At 37.4% G+C, this 16235-nt stretch overlaps 1 protein-coding gene across 3 annotated transcripts in view; it reads left to right on the forward strand.

Annotated features, from left to right (window-relative positions):
* Nucleotides 1–285: 285 nt before the first annotated feature.
* The window catches only part of ERICH3 (glutamate rich 3), a 113424-nt gene continuing 97474 nt past the window's right edge, over nucleotides 286–16235 (forward strand). For 2 of the 3 annotated variants that reach the window (XM_038001778.2, XM_038001781.2), the window contains exon 1: nucleotides 303–782. In XM_038001778.2, coding sequence (XP_037857706.2) covers nucleotides 760–782 — 23 coding nt within the window. In that variant the 5' untranslated portion in view covers nucleotides 303–759. Of the gene's footprint in view, nucleotides 783–16235 lie in introns of all 3 variants that reach the window. The other variant, XM_007978286.3, reaches the window with a different exon arrangement.

Consider the following 16235-nt stretch of genomic DNA (forward strand, 5'->3'; position numbering starts at 1 on the left):
GCGTCTCCCCTACCTACTGAAAGCCAGCACTGTCAGCCCTGCACGCTGGAAGTGGGGACCTCAGCTAGGAACAAGGATAGGAGTTTTCCAAGGAGGAAATGAGTCGATTGTAATGCATTACAGATGCAGAAACAAATTCAAAACCCAAAACAGATTGAGAGACTTCCTTCTTTCCCTTGAATTTGCAATCGCTGTTTTAGCACTGGAAACCACCGCATCACGCAGTAGCTGCTCCCTGCTCTTATTACCCCCAGCTGCCACCCAGTCCTTCCTTCCCCAGGGCCTAGCAGGAAGCACGCCAGCCAAAATGTGTGCGTGTACCTGTGTGTGTGTGCAAGCGTGTTTGTGTTTTCATATTACAGGTGCCTGGGGGAACTCTCGCCCCAGAGCAACAGAGCAGGGGCTTGCCTGGGTCTCCTCCCACATCAGGGCCCAGAAAAAGGGGTAGAAGCTGGCTTCACCCCCAGCTTCTGCAGGCTGGGTTCCAGCAGCGCCTCCACTTCTCCAGACCCTGGGCGCTTGTCTCTCTCCTCCCTTAGCAACCGCGAAGCTGTGGATACCAACGGAGAGTGGGAGCCCGGTAGGCTGCGGGTAGCCCGGGCGCCCAGGGGCGGCGGCGGCCCAGCCCAGGTGCCCGCGCACAGGGGACCTCAGTGCGGAGCCACCCTGCGAGTGCGACTGTCGCAGCGCCAGCGCGCACGGGGCCCCACGCACCCACCCTCCGCACCTGCCGCGGGGTCCAAAAGGGATCCTGCAAAAATGAGCCATTCTCATCCCGCTGGGTAAGTGACAACTGGAGCTTTTCCACTCTGTGGCAGGTGGCGGCTTCAGCCAGCGGCCCCTCCTCCTCCCTCCTGCTGCGGAGGGAAGGGGCGAGAGGGGAACGAGGGGGAGGGCTGGGGAGAGGAAAAAATATACGAATTCTGGGTTGCAGCTAGGATGGCAGAAATCCCAGGCATCATGTCTCCTCCCTCCCCTTCTTCGTTTCTTTCACCCACGTTCGCCCCTTTTGAAATTTTCACCCTGAAAGGATTAAAAAATGGATGTGAAAAACGCATACATTAAGTAAGGACCTTCGCTGGGATCAAGAAGATCCTGTGTTGTGGAACATGTATGTTTAGATGCAAAAGAAGAGGTTACCAAAATATGCATTCATTTGGAGATTTGAGACTAGGAGATGCATTCTCGCCGCAGCTTACATATAAGCGAGGTGTGAGTTCATTCAGTATCGAAAGAGGTTTCACTGGGAAGAGGGGGTATTATTTCAGGGATTTTTTTCCGCCCAACTCAAAAGAATCACAAGAGTTTTTAAAAAGTATTTTAATAAAGGAAGCTTATATGGCACAAGAAAAGAGAGGAAGGAGTTGTGTGCCTGTGTATTTACTCATGATCTTCAGTTGCTTTAGGTAGGTGAACCCCTTAGAGGACCTATTTTGGCATTATTCATTGTATTCTAGAAAGAACACCGTCATCATTGGCTGTTGAAAAAAAAAAGGTTTCTTTTTTTTATTGGAAGGGAGACTATCCAATTTCCTCCTGAATTAAACAATGTAATGCATATTAGACAGTTTTTTATTATGATACATCTAGTAAGAAGATAAATATCGTAGTCAATCTTGCAATTAAATTGAAGATACTTTCCTTTTTAATTGCATTTATTGCACATTTTTAGGAGCAGCAAATTAGCAGAGGACAACATATTTGAGATCATTTGGAGTTTGTGATGTTTGAAATACCACATTAGTCGTTGTGTTGGAACTTACACCGAAACTTCAAGATTTTACTTTTTAATGAATTCTCTGAGTGTAATGACATAAACGTAAATGTTTGAAAAAACTAAAGCCATATAAGGTGCCATGTTGGAAATCATTTTGAGAACTTTTAGAAAAGTGATATAGCTATGATTAAATGAACTTTTTGTTTTGTCTCAAGTTGAATTTAATTTAGGTACTTTTAAACATTTTGATGCTGAACTCCTATGCAATTTTAGTTTTCTGTGGGTCATGTAAGATGTAAATAGCACTATTTTTCAGCAGCTGATGTTTGCAATATGTTTGCATTTGGGAAAATAAATGTGTCAGTCATGGTTGTCTTCCTATGTTTTTCAAGTTTTTGGCTAGTTAGAATCTGATTAGACCATTTAATCATCTTTTATAAAATGTGAAAAAAAAAAAACCTGTAGCTATTTATTAAACTGTGCATGATTAAGATTTCAGAAACTGAAGTCAAATTTTTCTGAAGTTCCATTAGTTCCAAGCCTATGGGGAAAAGGGAAAATTTGTAATTTAATGAAAGAGTATGTTTCATGGTTCTCTTCAGGAAAGATATTAAGATGGCAACAAATACTTTGCACTTAAATGGTAAGCTCCTGAAAAGTAGGCACCATATTATATTAATTTCTCTGCAACCTTTACTTAGGACAGTGTTCAGAACAAAATAAAACTCAACAAATATGTGTTGAATACATGGTATCGCCGGATGGTGCATCCAATCTAGAGGTGCATGTATTCAGAAATGAAAACTTTGTTAGAACTAAATATTTATTAAGTGCCTACCATGTGCCAGGCTCTACTCCAGTGTTTTACATGAACTACCTTATTAAATCTTCCCACTCATGCCGGTTTTTAGTCACCCTCATTTTTAAAGATAAGGATTTTGAGGACTGAGAAGTTTCTAGAAGTAGCATTGCTAGAAAGGGTAAGGGTTGGAATACAAAGCCAGACAATATAGCATCAGAGTCATTGCTCTTCACCATCACAATATGTTGCCTCACATGGTCAGCAACTGAGATGTGTAGGAGCCTAAATACATAAAACTTTGTGTCTGGATCAAACCAACATCTGACAGAGGATGGCTGTATGTAAGTATCTAGTATTTTGATAGATGATTAGAGGCTAATTTTGTAATAGTGTGTGTCTGTACATTTTTTTGGTTTTAATTTATCAAAAGTAAATGAAGACAATAAGCATAAATACAACAAATCTAAATGTCTTAAAATTCACCCAAGAACAAAATTATTTGAATTGCTAAAGTTTTTCCTCAAATGAAAGTAGTGACTTTTTCTTGCTTATGTTACCATTTGGAAATAATAAAAGTTTCATTAGCAAATAAAAGGTTTCATTAAAGCTGAGAAGGCTTTTCTATCATTACTGAAGCAGTTTGTACTTATTACATTTGAGAATAAAATGGTAATAAAATGCAGTTATACACTAAAACAAAAATTTTAAATCCCTCAAATGCCACCAATCAATAAATGATGTCCTGATTCCTTCTCTTAGTGCTTCCTTTGATTTCCATTGCTTACTTAATTATAGCATGAAGCACTTGATGTAAACATTGCAAAGGGCCTGTGCTGGCTTTGTTCAGATAGAGTTTGGAGTAAATAAAAACGGTTTTTAAAACTTCTGCCAAAGATAATAGAGATTTTGAATCTGAGCTGCATCATAATTTGGTGGAAGTCAACTATAAAATACCATTTCCAGCACTGCGATCTCGAATGAAATTGTTTTAGAGTGCGAAATTACAATTGATTGTCCCTCTAGTTTGCTAAATCTCACTCATGTTGCCATTTGTGTGTGTGTTTGTGGATTGTGCATGAGTTCTAGAGGTGGAATGGGGATTTTATATCCCTCAGCCATGCATGAGGATAAAATGATATGGCTCTTCTGGCTCCTTCAAAGGATCACTGAATTCATGTGAAGTTGGCTTTCTGTGTGAAAGATACACTTGGCTCTAAATAGAGATAGTCACACTCATCTGTAAATTTTCTTTGAGGAAGGACGAATGAGAAGCATTATAGATCATGACAAGAAAAAAAGCAGAAGACATATGTTTTGAAAGACTGTTCAAAGGTTTAGAAGCATTTTTTGTTAGTTTAGACTTATTAGTTTATACCTTTTTAATGTAAAGAAGTGTTTCTGTAATGACAGAGTACACTGAAGACTGGTAAAGAAAGAATTAATACATCCTTAGTACTACCTGATAACTTAGTCGTTTTTTCATCAAAGGCAGATTAAAAACCACTGTTAGGTCAAGTTGTCAATTTTACATAGTATGTGTATCCAGGAGGGACAACAATGATAAACCCACCACATTATTTACTACAGAAATGTCCGTTGCATTCTTAAGTAGCATACGTTTCTTGCCTTCTGAGTTAGCAAACTAGGATGTACTTTGGATAGCTACAGTAACATTCTAGTCTGTTTGTTACCCACTGGCACCACCAAAATCATCTCTTTTACACAGAATTTCAGACTTTAAGTCATTAAATATTTAAATTCAACTTTGGTAGTTTCTATTCACCCTCCCGTTAAATATTAACAAATTAAGGAGTAAATTGATTGTGCTTAAATGAGGTGAATTGAATAGGCTCATTTGTTGTGGCTTCCTCTGTAAAGCATTTCATGTTATAGATTCTGCTTTTTTAAAAATATATATCGATATCTTTTATTCTCTTACTCCTTTAACAAACATGTTTATGTAAGTAGACGGGAATGGAAAGGGGTCTATTATGGCAATGTCACTTAATTCTTTGAATTCCTTCAGAGTTATAAGCCAAATATCACATAGTGATCACACACAAAAAATGTTTTTGATGATCTTTCAAATGACAGCTCAATTAGGTCCTTCTTCAACTGAACTGAAAGCTAAGGATTGGAAACTACAGTGTTTGAATTGCAATTAGATTTGTTGCCCAGTCATGAAAGTCATTTGTTGTATAAATACCTGTGCAATACTTCAAATTGTCTGTTTCTCAGGTGTTTTTCTAAGCTCAAAGCACTACCTAATAAGACCACCAGATGAAGAGAGATGTGTCTTTCTGCTGGAAAATACAAAGATAATTATAACAAAGTAGGTGGAAATCAACATGACTGGAAGTGCATTTTTCAGGAAGATCAATTTTAGGGGAGTACAAAGTAAACTTGAGCAGTAGAAATTGATTCTCTTAAAACAATTGTATTGGCCTGTTTTTACACTGCTATAAACATACTACCTGATACTGGGTAATTTATAAAGAAAAAAGGTTTAATTGACTCATAGTTCTGTATGGCTGGAGAGGTCTCAGGAAACTTACAATCATGGTGGAAGGCGAAGGGGAAGCAAGGAACGTCTTACATTGTGGCAGGAAAGAAAGCAAGTGAAGGGGAAGTGCCATACTTTTAAACCATCAGATCTCATGAGAACTCCCTCACTATCACAAGAACAGCATGGGGGAAAGCGCTTCCATAATCCAATCACCTCCTACCAGGTCCCTCCCTCAACATGTGGGGATTAAACTTCGAGAAGAGATTTGGGTGGGGACACAGAGCCAAAGTATATCAACTATCCTTACCCAAGTTCCCCCAGGAAAATCTTTGGGTTTCACTCAGTCTCTGCTGAGAAAAACCATCTCTAACTAGGAGGATAGGTGGAGATTTGCCCAACTTATTTTGATTATTCATAAATCCATATAAGGTTTTCAGAGGGATGGGAAAATAAAATTTCTGATTCAATTCTGAATTTAAAAATCAGCCCCAAATATTCTGAATCTGAGGTAAAGTTTAATCATTTTTGAGGTTTTTAATTTCCAGTGCTATCACTTTCAATTTAAACTTTAGCCACTGAAGGTAGTACTGAAATAATCTAACCTGTAGTTATTCATTTTGGTACAGACCAAGAGAAGTGGTGTGCAGACTGAATTACTGGATTTTCCCCTGCTATGGCTTACTCATTTCCCCACACAAATAGTTGAGAATAGTGTTATGTTATGGAATGACTCCATACATGTCAATCAGTTTAAATAAATCTATCAAATTAGGTGGGGATAAAATTTGCAAAAAAAGAAAATCTAAGATTAAACATTCACATTAGTTTGTAAGTGTCTTTGTCACCTTTTTCTAAACTGGAAATCCTAAATGATATATTATGTATATGATTCATATAAAAAAAGGATAGAGGAAAATCAACTGAGTCATAGACAAAATAAAGACCTTGGCATCACAAAAAATAGTGAATAGATATATATTTATGCTTTTATTTAAAAAAATTAAGGTAAACTGTATTCATACACAGTTATTTCATTAATTTTACTTTTTGTTTAACTGACCAGCTGATTATATTGAATAGGAAGACTTGCGCAGTGCCCTACTTCTACAATGTCTACATATTCAAGAGAGAATTATTTGAGTCTGTAGACACTGCATTTTGATGTTTCCTTTGTTTATTTCTTTGGCTTAGATCCATGGTTCTAAAACTTAAGCATATAAAAATTGCTGAATAGTACATTGAACACACAATCATGTGTATTGTACTTCATGGGTTAAATAAGTGATTTTCAAGGATAGATTTTTTTTTTTTTAAAACCAGGTAGTAAATTTGCATATTGTGCTAACTAAAAAGTTGACCCAAACACAAGATAGGATTCACCATACCTCTGGGTTCCAGCAGAGCAGAAGTCATTTTGTTCTTTCACTGGCCATAAGCTCTAAATCACTCTCCTCTTGCACAAGTCCCAGTAACGAAACACATTCTTCATTGACAACATCATTGCTGCAAATTGTTGTATCAGGAAATATACTCAGATTAAAGTAATTCACCTGAGAGCTTGCCTTTTTGGATTAATGTTTTTCTGGAGGAAGGAGAAAAAGATGTGACAAGTTGAATAGCGCAGCTTGAAAAATCATACCTTACTGAGGCTCTTTCAGTATTAGGATTAAAAATTTTTTGACAATTGTAAAATCATTGCTTTCATAGTGAGCCACAAGAAGCATACTTTAAAAGTGAAGAACATTGAAGAGTGTAGATATATAGATTTCATATAGATCTGGATTCTTTAATAATTTCTTATTCTCTTGTGGGTCTACTCACTCTTGCTGTCTTTGTCCCCTTGCCTCTTTTGTATGGTTAACTTTTTTGGTCAATGAGCAAGTTACTATGAAGTGCAGTTTTTTTCTGACAGTGAAACCATGGTTTCCCCATGCTCTGGGGACTCTCTTAGAGATCCTCATTATCCTCTTCTCTTTCTTCTGAGCTATCTACGTGAATGTTCTGGGATGTAGAAGGTATCTATGCCCTTTTTTTGATGGTTATCAATGATCTTTTTCTGTTTGCCAGCACGGATAATTCAGAATCAAGGTATGGTATTTTGGGTTTTCATGTACTCAGAAAAGATGTCCCTTATTTCTTCTGTCTAAATCCATGATACATAATTAAGTTGGTCACCTTTCTGGTTATTTCTGTGTCATGGACTCAATTGTGCCACCCTCCCCTCTGTCTGCCACCCCTCCCCTTGTAATGTAAATGTTGAAGTCCTAACCCTCAGTTCCTCAGAATGTGACTGTATTGGAGACAGAGTTTTAAAGAGATAATTAAGGTTAAATCAGGCCAATGTGTGGACCCTAATCCAATGTAACTGTTGTCTTCAAAAGAGGAGATTAGGACAAAGATATGCTCACATACACGGCCATCTGCAAACCAAAAAGAGAGACCTGAAACAGACTCTTCTCTCATGGCCCTCAGAAGAAACCAACCCTGCTCACACCTTGATATCAGATTTCTAGCCTCCAGAACTATGAGAAAATAATTTTTTCTTGTTTGAGCTACCTGATGCCTTGTTACGGCAGCCCTACCAAACTAATGCAACCTGTTTGCAGCTGCTAATGCTCCTCATTACTTGGCTCTGCAAAGGCTGAAAGTGTTTTTTTATGAGAAATGCAAAATCATTTAAAATAAATGATTGGTTGATTGACTGATTGATAACATATGGGGGTCATAGTCAATTTGGGCCCTTAAAATAGAATACCTGAGTGGTTTATAGAATAGTCTGAGTGGTTTATAAACAATAGAAATTTATTTCTCATAGCTTTGGAGGTTGGGGAGCCCAAGAGACATTTGCAGGGTCCGGTGAGGGCCTGCTCTCTGGTTCACAGAGGGCCATCTTCTTGTTGGGCCTTCACATGGCAGAAGGGGTGAGAACTCTCTGAGGTCTTTTTTTTTTTTTTTTTTTTTTTTTTGAGACGGAGTCTCGCTCTATCGCCCAGGCTGGAGTGGAGTGGCGCGATCTCTGCTCACTGCAAGCTCCGCCTCCTGGATTCACGCCGTTCTCTTGCCTTAGCTTCCGAGCAGCTGGGACTACAGGCCACCACGCCCGGCTAATTTTTTGTATGTTTAGCAGAGACGGGGTTTCACCATGTTAGCCAGGATGGCTGAGGGCTGAGGTCTCTTTTTTTAATGCACTAATTCTGTTCATGAGGGTCCTACCTTCACTTAATTGACTCCTAAAGGCCCCATCTCCTAATAGCATCACATTGTGAGTTAGGATTTCAACATATGAATTTTGGGGTGATACAGACATTAAGTCTATAACATAGAGAATAGAGATCTGAAGCCAAAAGTTCAAAAGGGAGATAAAAGTCAAAGCTAACAAAAAATATGAGTAAAAGCTTAATGAGGAGAAATAATTAAGATAATAAATCAATGATCTCTACAGGTAAGTGTTGAACTGTTAAGTCTGATTAGTAATCAAATTACTCCCTACCTCTCAGTGCCTGATGCTGGTTGAGATAGAAAATTGAACATTTTAAGCTGGTGATCCATTTTTATGTGACTGTTATTATTTTTCTATAATAGTCATAAACATTTACAAATTAATGAAAATTCTTAGGGCAAAATATTGAAGCAAGGAAAGAAACAGCAGGAAACTAAACAGACAATATAAATTGCACATAGTAGTTATGAAACAGCATTAAAAACTAAGGATTTTAAATTGAATTGAATCATAGTGTTTTATAGTAGCAGTTAATTTGGCATTCTCTATATGCCACAGATTGTAATATTTTATATTTGTGAATATTATTTGGCTCTCATACAAAGAAGCTGTTTCTCTTCATAGCTTGCTCCAAGATATTTACAATAATATTGTTTCTGTTGTTTAGATTGAAATAAAATAATCTGCTGTAAATTAGAGTAATAGAGTTAGAAGGAATTTCAACTCTCTGGGTACTAGGGATACAAGTGTGTGTGTGTTTTTTTTAAATCTTCCTCTTTGTATTTATTGTATTTTGAAAATTTTTTACTTTGAGTAAAGTACCACGAGGAAAATCAAAATCATTTGAACTTCTACATCCATACATAATTATAGTTTGCATTTTTGTTATATTCCTGTGGATTATTTAAGTTGATTATTCTGTTTTTAAAACTATACTGATAAAGCTGTACTACTTAAAGAGCTGCTTCTAAGACTATTTTGTCTTTGAAGTTATACCAACAAGTACCACACAGATACTTTCCTTGTAGCATTTGAGTAGTTTTTATATCTCCCATGTAAATTGCAAACTCCATGGGGTGGAGACCATACCTCTCTACATCTTTGGGTTCTCACTGTACCCCAGGACTATGCTCCAAACTTAGCTCAATAATTCCTACCATATGTCTCTGACTTTAGTGACCTTAGGAATACTTTCAGCTGCAAGTAACAGAAAGCCGAACTACTAGTGGCTTAAATCATAATAAAAGTTATTATCTATTTTACAAGTAGTCCTACAGGTAGGTGATTATATTTTTTAGTAATATCAGGACTTGGGGTCTTATCTCTGCAACATTTTTTAAATTTTTTTCTATGTTAGCAAGATGACGACCCTAGATTCAGTCATTATATTCTTATCAAACCACTCCAAACCAAAAGGAAAAAGATGGGTAAAAAGAAGATTTCTTTTAACAAAAATCAGGAAGGATACCATTTTAAGAACCCTTCCACTAGACTTTTCTTTATATCTCATGGACCATAACTGCAACAATGGACATGCTTTGCTATAACAGAGAGTAGGAAAGGGTGTATTTGACTTCTCTAACTTCTACTATGGGAGATAGGCAAGGAAGACAAGTTTGGGAATGGCTTTTTATAGCCAGTCAACCATGTCCACTACAAAGCTTTAGTGACTGGCTGTCTGCTACTGGACTTCAGTTGAGTTTTAGATTGTCATATTTGCCAGATAGTTGTTGTGTGACCCTAAGCAAATTTTGTAATCTCTCTGATTCTTGTTTTTTTCCATCCTTGTGGGATTTATATCTGCTTTGTAGTTGTTGTTAGGGTTAAATTAGATGCTGTAGTACATTTACCACAGGGCCTGACACGTAGTATGTGTCAATATGTTTGCTTGGTGTCTGGTAGCTTATAATACTGATAGTATGTAAGTAGGCACAGACTTCTATAGAACAACTTCCATACCTAAGTCCTGAGCTAGATGCAGAGTTGGGTTAATTGGAGAAGGCATCCTGGGGAGATTAATTTGGGGAAAGAATGTTGAAGGACGGGAAAGACATAAAATGATCTATCTGGAAACATTTTTAACTTTTTTAGAGAGATGATCTCACCATGTTTCCTAGGCTGGTCTCAAACTCCTGAGCTCAAGCAATTATCCCACCTTAGCCTCCCAAATAGCTGGGATTACAGGCATGAGCCACTATGCCTCGTTGGGAAACATTTTTAAATAGTAAAAAGCACTCTTTAAAAACTTGGTGTAATTTCAGTCATCACTGCAGTAGTCTATTGTGACTTTGAATAAGTGAGAAGAGACAGCAGCATTACTTGTTTATTCAGGTGACATGTTCTTAGAAGCAGGCAAGGATGCTATAAAACCATGTGAAAGCTGGCCTGTAAGGAGAAGTTAATACCTCTAATTAACTTTTGTTTTTAAGTTCTACTTGTGTCTTGCTTAGTTTTTGGAACCTTGAGTAGAACATTAACTGTACATAACAGATTAGGATTTTTCTTTTTTTAACAAAATGATATTTGCCTTCAATTTTAAGTCATAAATTAATTTCAGATTTATTTCTGATCATCTCCTAAGCCTTTATAAAAATGGGTTTGAACATTTTTTTTCTGTTGAAGTCAACAGTTGGCAATATCTCTGCAGCTGTAACAAATGAATATTTTACCACAATTCATAGGGATTTATGTAAGATTATGACTTTTAAAATCTTCTTTCCCATAGTTCTTCTTTCCTTTCAGTCAAGCTGGAGACATGGAACTTCAACTCATGCTGGAATCTTCCAGAACAAAACCTTAGGGAGTGGGTGAGGCTGGCCTCAGGCTGCAGTGTGTGAAGAGGAATATTGAGATTTCAGTCCTTGGTGAGGAGATTGGCTCAGAAAAATTAATGGAAAGTCTGATGTTTCAGGGCCACATGCAAGAGTATGGAGCAGAAATCAAACTTGAGAATGCTGTGGCAGGGAGAAGGAGAGCCCAGGCACAGTGGTTAAAAGACAGAGATATTCAGAAACTGCAGTCAGGAGTGTGGGCAAAAAATGGGAACACTTCAAAGAAGGAATGAATACAATTCCAACTGTCTGAAACTCATCTTTCCTATTTTTTTTCTCTTCCTCTAAATTAAAAGGACTGATATTCCAAAGAGAAAACATCAATGTCCAATGCAAAAAACTATGAAATAAACATGCTATTTCAGAAGAGGATTTATTTTTGGAGTCAGAAGGATGTAGCTTTAAATTCCAGTTATGCCTTATGTAAACTCAGGAGAGTTAATTTCTGCATCTCATTTTCCTCCTTCAAAAATATGGAGCTAATAAATATCGACACATAATGGGAACTCAGTGAATGGCAGCTATTGTGTATTTATTTTGATCTTTGTGTAAAGCATAAGTTGCTTAAGTCTTTAGGATTTAATTCTTAAGGGACATAAACCCCAAATAAATAAAATACACAGTTCAAAATAAGCAGACATGTCCCAAGCTAATTGGAAGGGAGCATAGAGAAGGTGTTCCCAGTCAATAATTCACTTTCTTGTTCAATTAAACTAATTTCTTTTAAATGACAACCTGTTCTTAGATTCATGAATCTTTACAAAGAAAATTAATATTGACCTACCAATTCATGACCCCTCAAAATGAGGTTGCTCCTTTAAGGAAATCATGCTCTGAACAACTGAGCATTTTAATAAAAATGGAAGCAATGACTCAGAATATTTGTACCTCTCGAGCACACTTGCTCTTTTTATCAAATTTGAGAATTCAAGACAAACTCATGAAACTGCATCATTGCTTTGACATTGACAAATGGTAGAAAGACTGGTGAAAATCTTATGGGTATTATTTTTAAATAGTTGAGTATTTAAAAGTTAGTCAACCTCTTTAACCTTTGCCCACATGTCATTACCATTTTAAATCTTACTACTGCGCATAAGAATTACATTTTAGGGCACTTAAGAAGCTTTTAACATGGTTGATTATGTTTTCCTTCTCAACACACATAGTAAATTTATTGATTTGTTCTCTTTGGTGTCTGGCTTTTCTGTTTTGGTTTTTCTTCCTTTTTCATTTCCTTCTTCTTCTTCTTTTATTCTTTCTCATAGTACCTCACTCTGTGGGATCATTTCTGAACATTTTCCCATTGTACATTAAAAAGTACTATTAACATTGAAAAGCATATGTGAGAGTTTTCTTTATATTTGCCAAGTTTGCTTCAGATAAGCAGACCCTATGATTTGCATCACAGAAGACTAGTGGAAATCATTGACAGACACTAGGTACCATTCATAAGCATTTGAGGAAATACCCAAAGACTAGAAAGTAATTGAAAATGATACATACATGTGTAAAAGTGTGTGTGTGTGTGTGTGTATATATATATACTTCTGTGTCTGAATGTGTGCACACATATATATTGAGCCATCTTATAATCAATGGATGGTAAAGAGTTTAAGTAAGCTATTCGTATCTATAAGAGACTGTGTTCCAAGATCAAATATAAATAAAGAGTGATCACATTTCCTAGCCAACATAGCCCTCTAAAGTATATTTGACACATAATGGTAACTGCCTTAATCAACAATTTATAATTTAATAATAATGTAAACTAAATTCCGTTTTATTATACTAATTTTATGTTAAATTGTATTAGTCTGTTCTCACACTGCTATAAAGAACTACCTTAGACTGGGTAATTTACAAAGGAAAGAAGTTTAAACAGGTTCCTGGTAAGGTCTCAGGAAACTTGCAATCACGGTGGAAGGGGAAGCAAACATGTCCTTCCTCACATGGTGGCAGGAAAGAGAAGTGCCAAGCAAAAGGGGAAGCCCCTTATAAAGCCATCAGATCTCATGAGAATTCACTCACTATCACAAGAATAGCACAAGTAGCATGAGGGTAACCCCATGATTAAATTATCTCCCACCAGGTCCCTCCCATGACACATGGGGATTATGGGAACTATAATTCAAGATGAGATTTGGGTGGGGACATAGCCAAGCCATAGCATAAATAATCAACCAATTCCTATTTGGGTGACAGAAACTTGTGATCTCTCTCTCTCTCTGGGACTTTGTGTATGATTTCCCTACTTCTTAGAATGAGTCCAGATAGTACTTCTGTCCCCATAATTACCCACCCAGATTTTACTTCTTCCCTCAAAACTTGACTTGTCATTTAGGACCCAGTTCAGATTTCAGTTCTTCTTGGATACCCTTCTTGTATGAGTATAATTTACTTATTTGTGAAATGGGATAATAATCTGATATATAGGATGTTTTACAGATTAAATGAGATTGTGCATGCTGTTGTGATTGTAGCACATCATACTGCACTGCCATTCTTTCATTGGTTGGATTGTCCCTTCAGGGCAGGGACTGTGCTTATGCAGCTTTGCAGCTTTGTAACCTTGGGATAGTGCGAGGCCAGGCACATAATAAGCACTTTGGGTTTGTTACACAAAATAACTCTTCTAATCTCCTTTGTGTCTGGCAGCAGGCATGCTGACTGACTCCCCGCCTCTCAGTTTTACCCTCTGGGCTTTAAAAGACGGTGGGTGTCTTCTGTTTTTCCAAGGGGGGTTTTAGAGCTGTGCATGTGTGTGCACAGGCACACACACACACACAGACACAGACACACACATGCACCTGTGCAACAGGGGTGGAGACAGTAGCAGGAGGTGCTTCTAGCAGGAGGACAGTGTAAAGATAGGCACCATAGCGCTGTCTTATCCCTGGACCTTTGCATATGGCAATCCCTCTTCCTGGAGCAATCCTCTTGTAAGTTCCCGCACCTGCCCCTCAAATTGCAAGGCACTTATTCAGTTCCCTTCTAGTGGCTCAGACTTCATTTTCTTCCTGATTGTTTAAATCATCCCCCTTCTCCCAAGTCGTCTTACTGCACTTCTTCTATGATTCTAAACCATGGTTTAGAATCCTGGGTTGAATCCTGGATCTGCTTTTAACTAGTTATGGACTAGTTATCTACCCACTCTACATCTGTTTACTCATGTATGAAGAGGGAAGATAATACTAATTCACAAGATTGTGTATATTATATAGTTTATGCACTACAAAAATTTAAGAAAGTACTCAATAAATGCTAGTGATAAAAATTCGTAGTTTGCAGAACTTTCCATCCTGGTCACCTTTCCTCTGAACAGCCTTATTATCTCCCTTAGTTTAGATACTATTTTTCTATTAATGCATATTTTTCAAGCTGCTACAATTTTTTTCTGTTCAAAGATGTAACATTATAAAGAGAAGAATTCATGGTATCTGAAAGCATATACCATGTCTCATATGCAACTGGTCAAACTTAATGTGTCTCAGGCCTACTGACTCCCATTCACTGCTTCCCTATTGCCTCGTCTGTGAACACTGCAAAATTATCTTACCAGCAGTCAGCACAGTTGGAGACCAGTCTTGTTTTACTAGTCACTTCAAACCATCATATTAAGGCTATAAATAAAATAATATTATGGTTCTCATCTGGCTTCATTGTTAGAATAAGCTGAGAAAAATTGTAAATCAATATTTAGCATAATTGCTGAGATCTGGCAGGTTTGGATGCAAATAAAAAAGAATGAAGAATGTAATATAAAATCATTTATATGATATCAGTTTAATCACCCCTTATAAAGTGACAGGCTGTAGAGACTCTTGGTGTAATTGTAGCTGGCAAAGAGTTTTCTTATATAGGAATATAAAATAATTGACCCTCATGTCAATTGTTCTATATTTGTCCTTCATCAAGTTTCTTCAAAAGGATATATTTTTTTCTGCCTCCCTGGGAACTATATTTTATTCTAATGAAATATGCAGCATGCCACAAAGGCACCATTTTGTCAAACACAAGAACAAAAACAAATGACAAAAACAAATTGTTAGTATGATAACTCACGTGGACAATGCTGCATTTAAAAAAGCCAAAATACACAAAACATACTTTTCCCATAGACTACTTCCATTTATTGTCCAGAAGCAGAAAAGAAAGGTGATTATCCTCACATGTGGATTTTATAAAAGGATATATGTCAAGAAATTGGACCAATATGCTTTGTTTCCATTAACTTATTTGTACATTTACTCAACAAATCTTGGCTGAGTTTGTGACAGTTTACTGTGTGCATGGCTCCATGCAACACCTTGTAGGAGGGTGTACAGGAAGAGAATCTTACATGAGTCTGAAGAAAGTGATTAAACATGGGTGAAAGAAATTCTGGTGGAAAGTGGTAAGACAAGGACCCTAGGAAAGAGATAGGTACAATTTTAAGGGAACTCCTGTGACATTTTGGCATGTTCTTTATTGATTTATCGAGGAACCATACCTACTTTTAGAACCTCAGCTTCCTGAATGTAAAATGAGGCAGTTTGCCAGATTCTATGTGCGTATTTCCGTATGTGAATTTCTATATTCCAAAAATGATGAAGCTTTAAGCAAATATATTTCCAGACAAGTAAACTGAGATGTTCTCTGCAGGGAGTAGTGCGAGCATTTTACTTGATGGATAGTGGCAAGGTAAAGAAGATTGAACTATCAAGGGTCATGTATCTTATAAGGGGAAGAATTAGAATTGGACCTCAAGTCAAGGGCAAATCATGGGAATCAAAATCAAATCATGGGAATGGATGTGCTCTCTTGCCCTTCCACCTTCTGCCATGTGATGACTATTTTGTGATGGGGTTGTTTCAAAAGTGGTGGTAGGGGAATTCCCACAAGGGAGGGCCTCAAACCATCCTGTGATGGGGCCAGTTGGGATTCCAAAGAAAGAAACACTAAAGGCCAAGGTGATCAGTCCAAAGCATTTATTAAGGGAACCTAGATGGAGAGTGCAGCTGCATATTATCACAATGAACAGTGAGAGAAAAGGGATGTGCTATCTAGGCATGTCCATGGTTAGGGGGCCAGGGTATGGAGATCATATGAAATTTGAGGAAATTTGGTTCACAGTCCGGGCCAGTTTCTTTCCAGCAAACCCAGATAACTTTTTCAGT

The sequence above is a fragment of the Chlorocebus sabaeus genome, chromosome 20, assembly GCF_047675955.1.
Source record: "Chlorocebus sabaeus isolate Y175 chromosome 20, mChlSab1.0.hap1, whole genome shotgun sequence".
Taxonomy (NCBI): domain Eukaryota; kingdom Metazoa; phylum Chordata; class Mammalia; order Primates; family Cercopithecidae; genus Chlorocebus; species Chlorocebus sabaeus.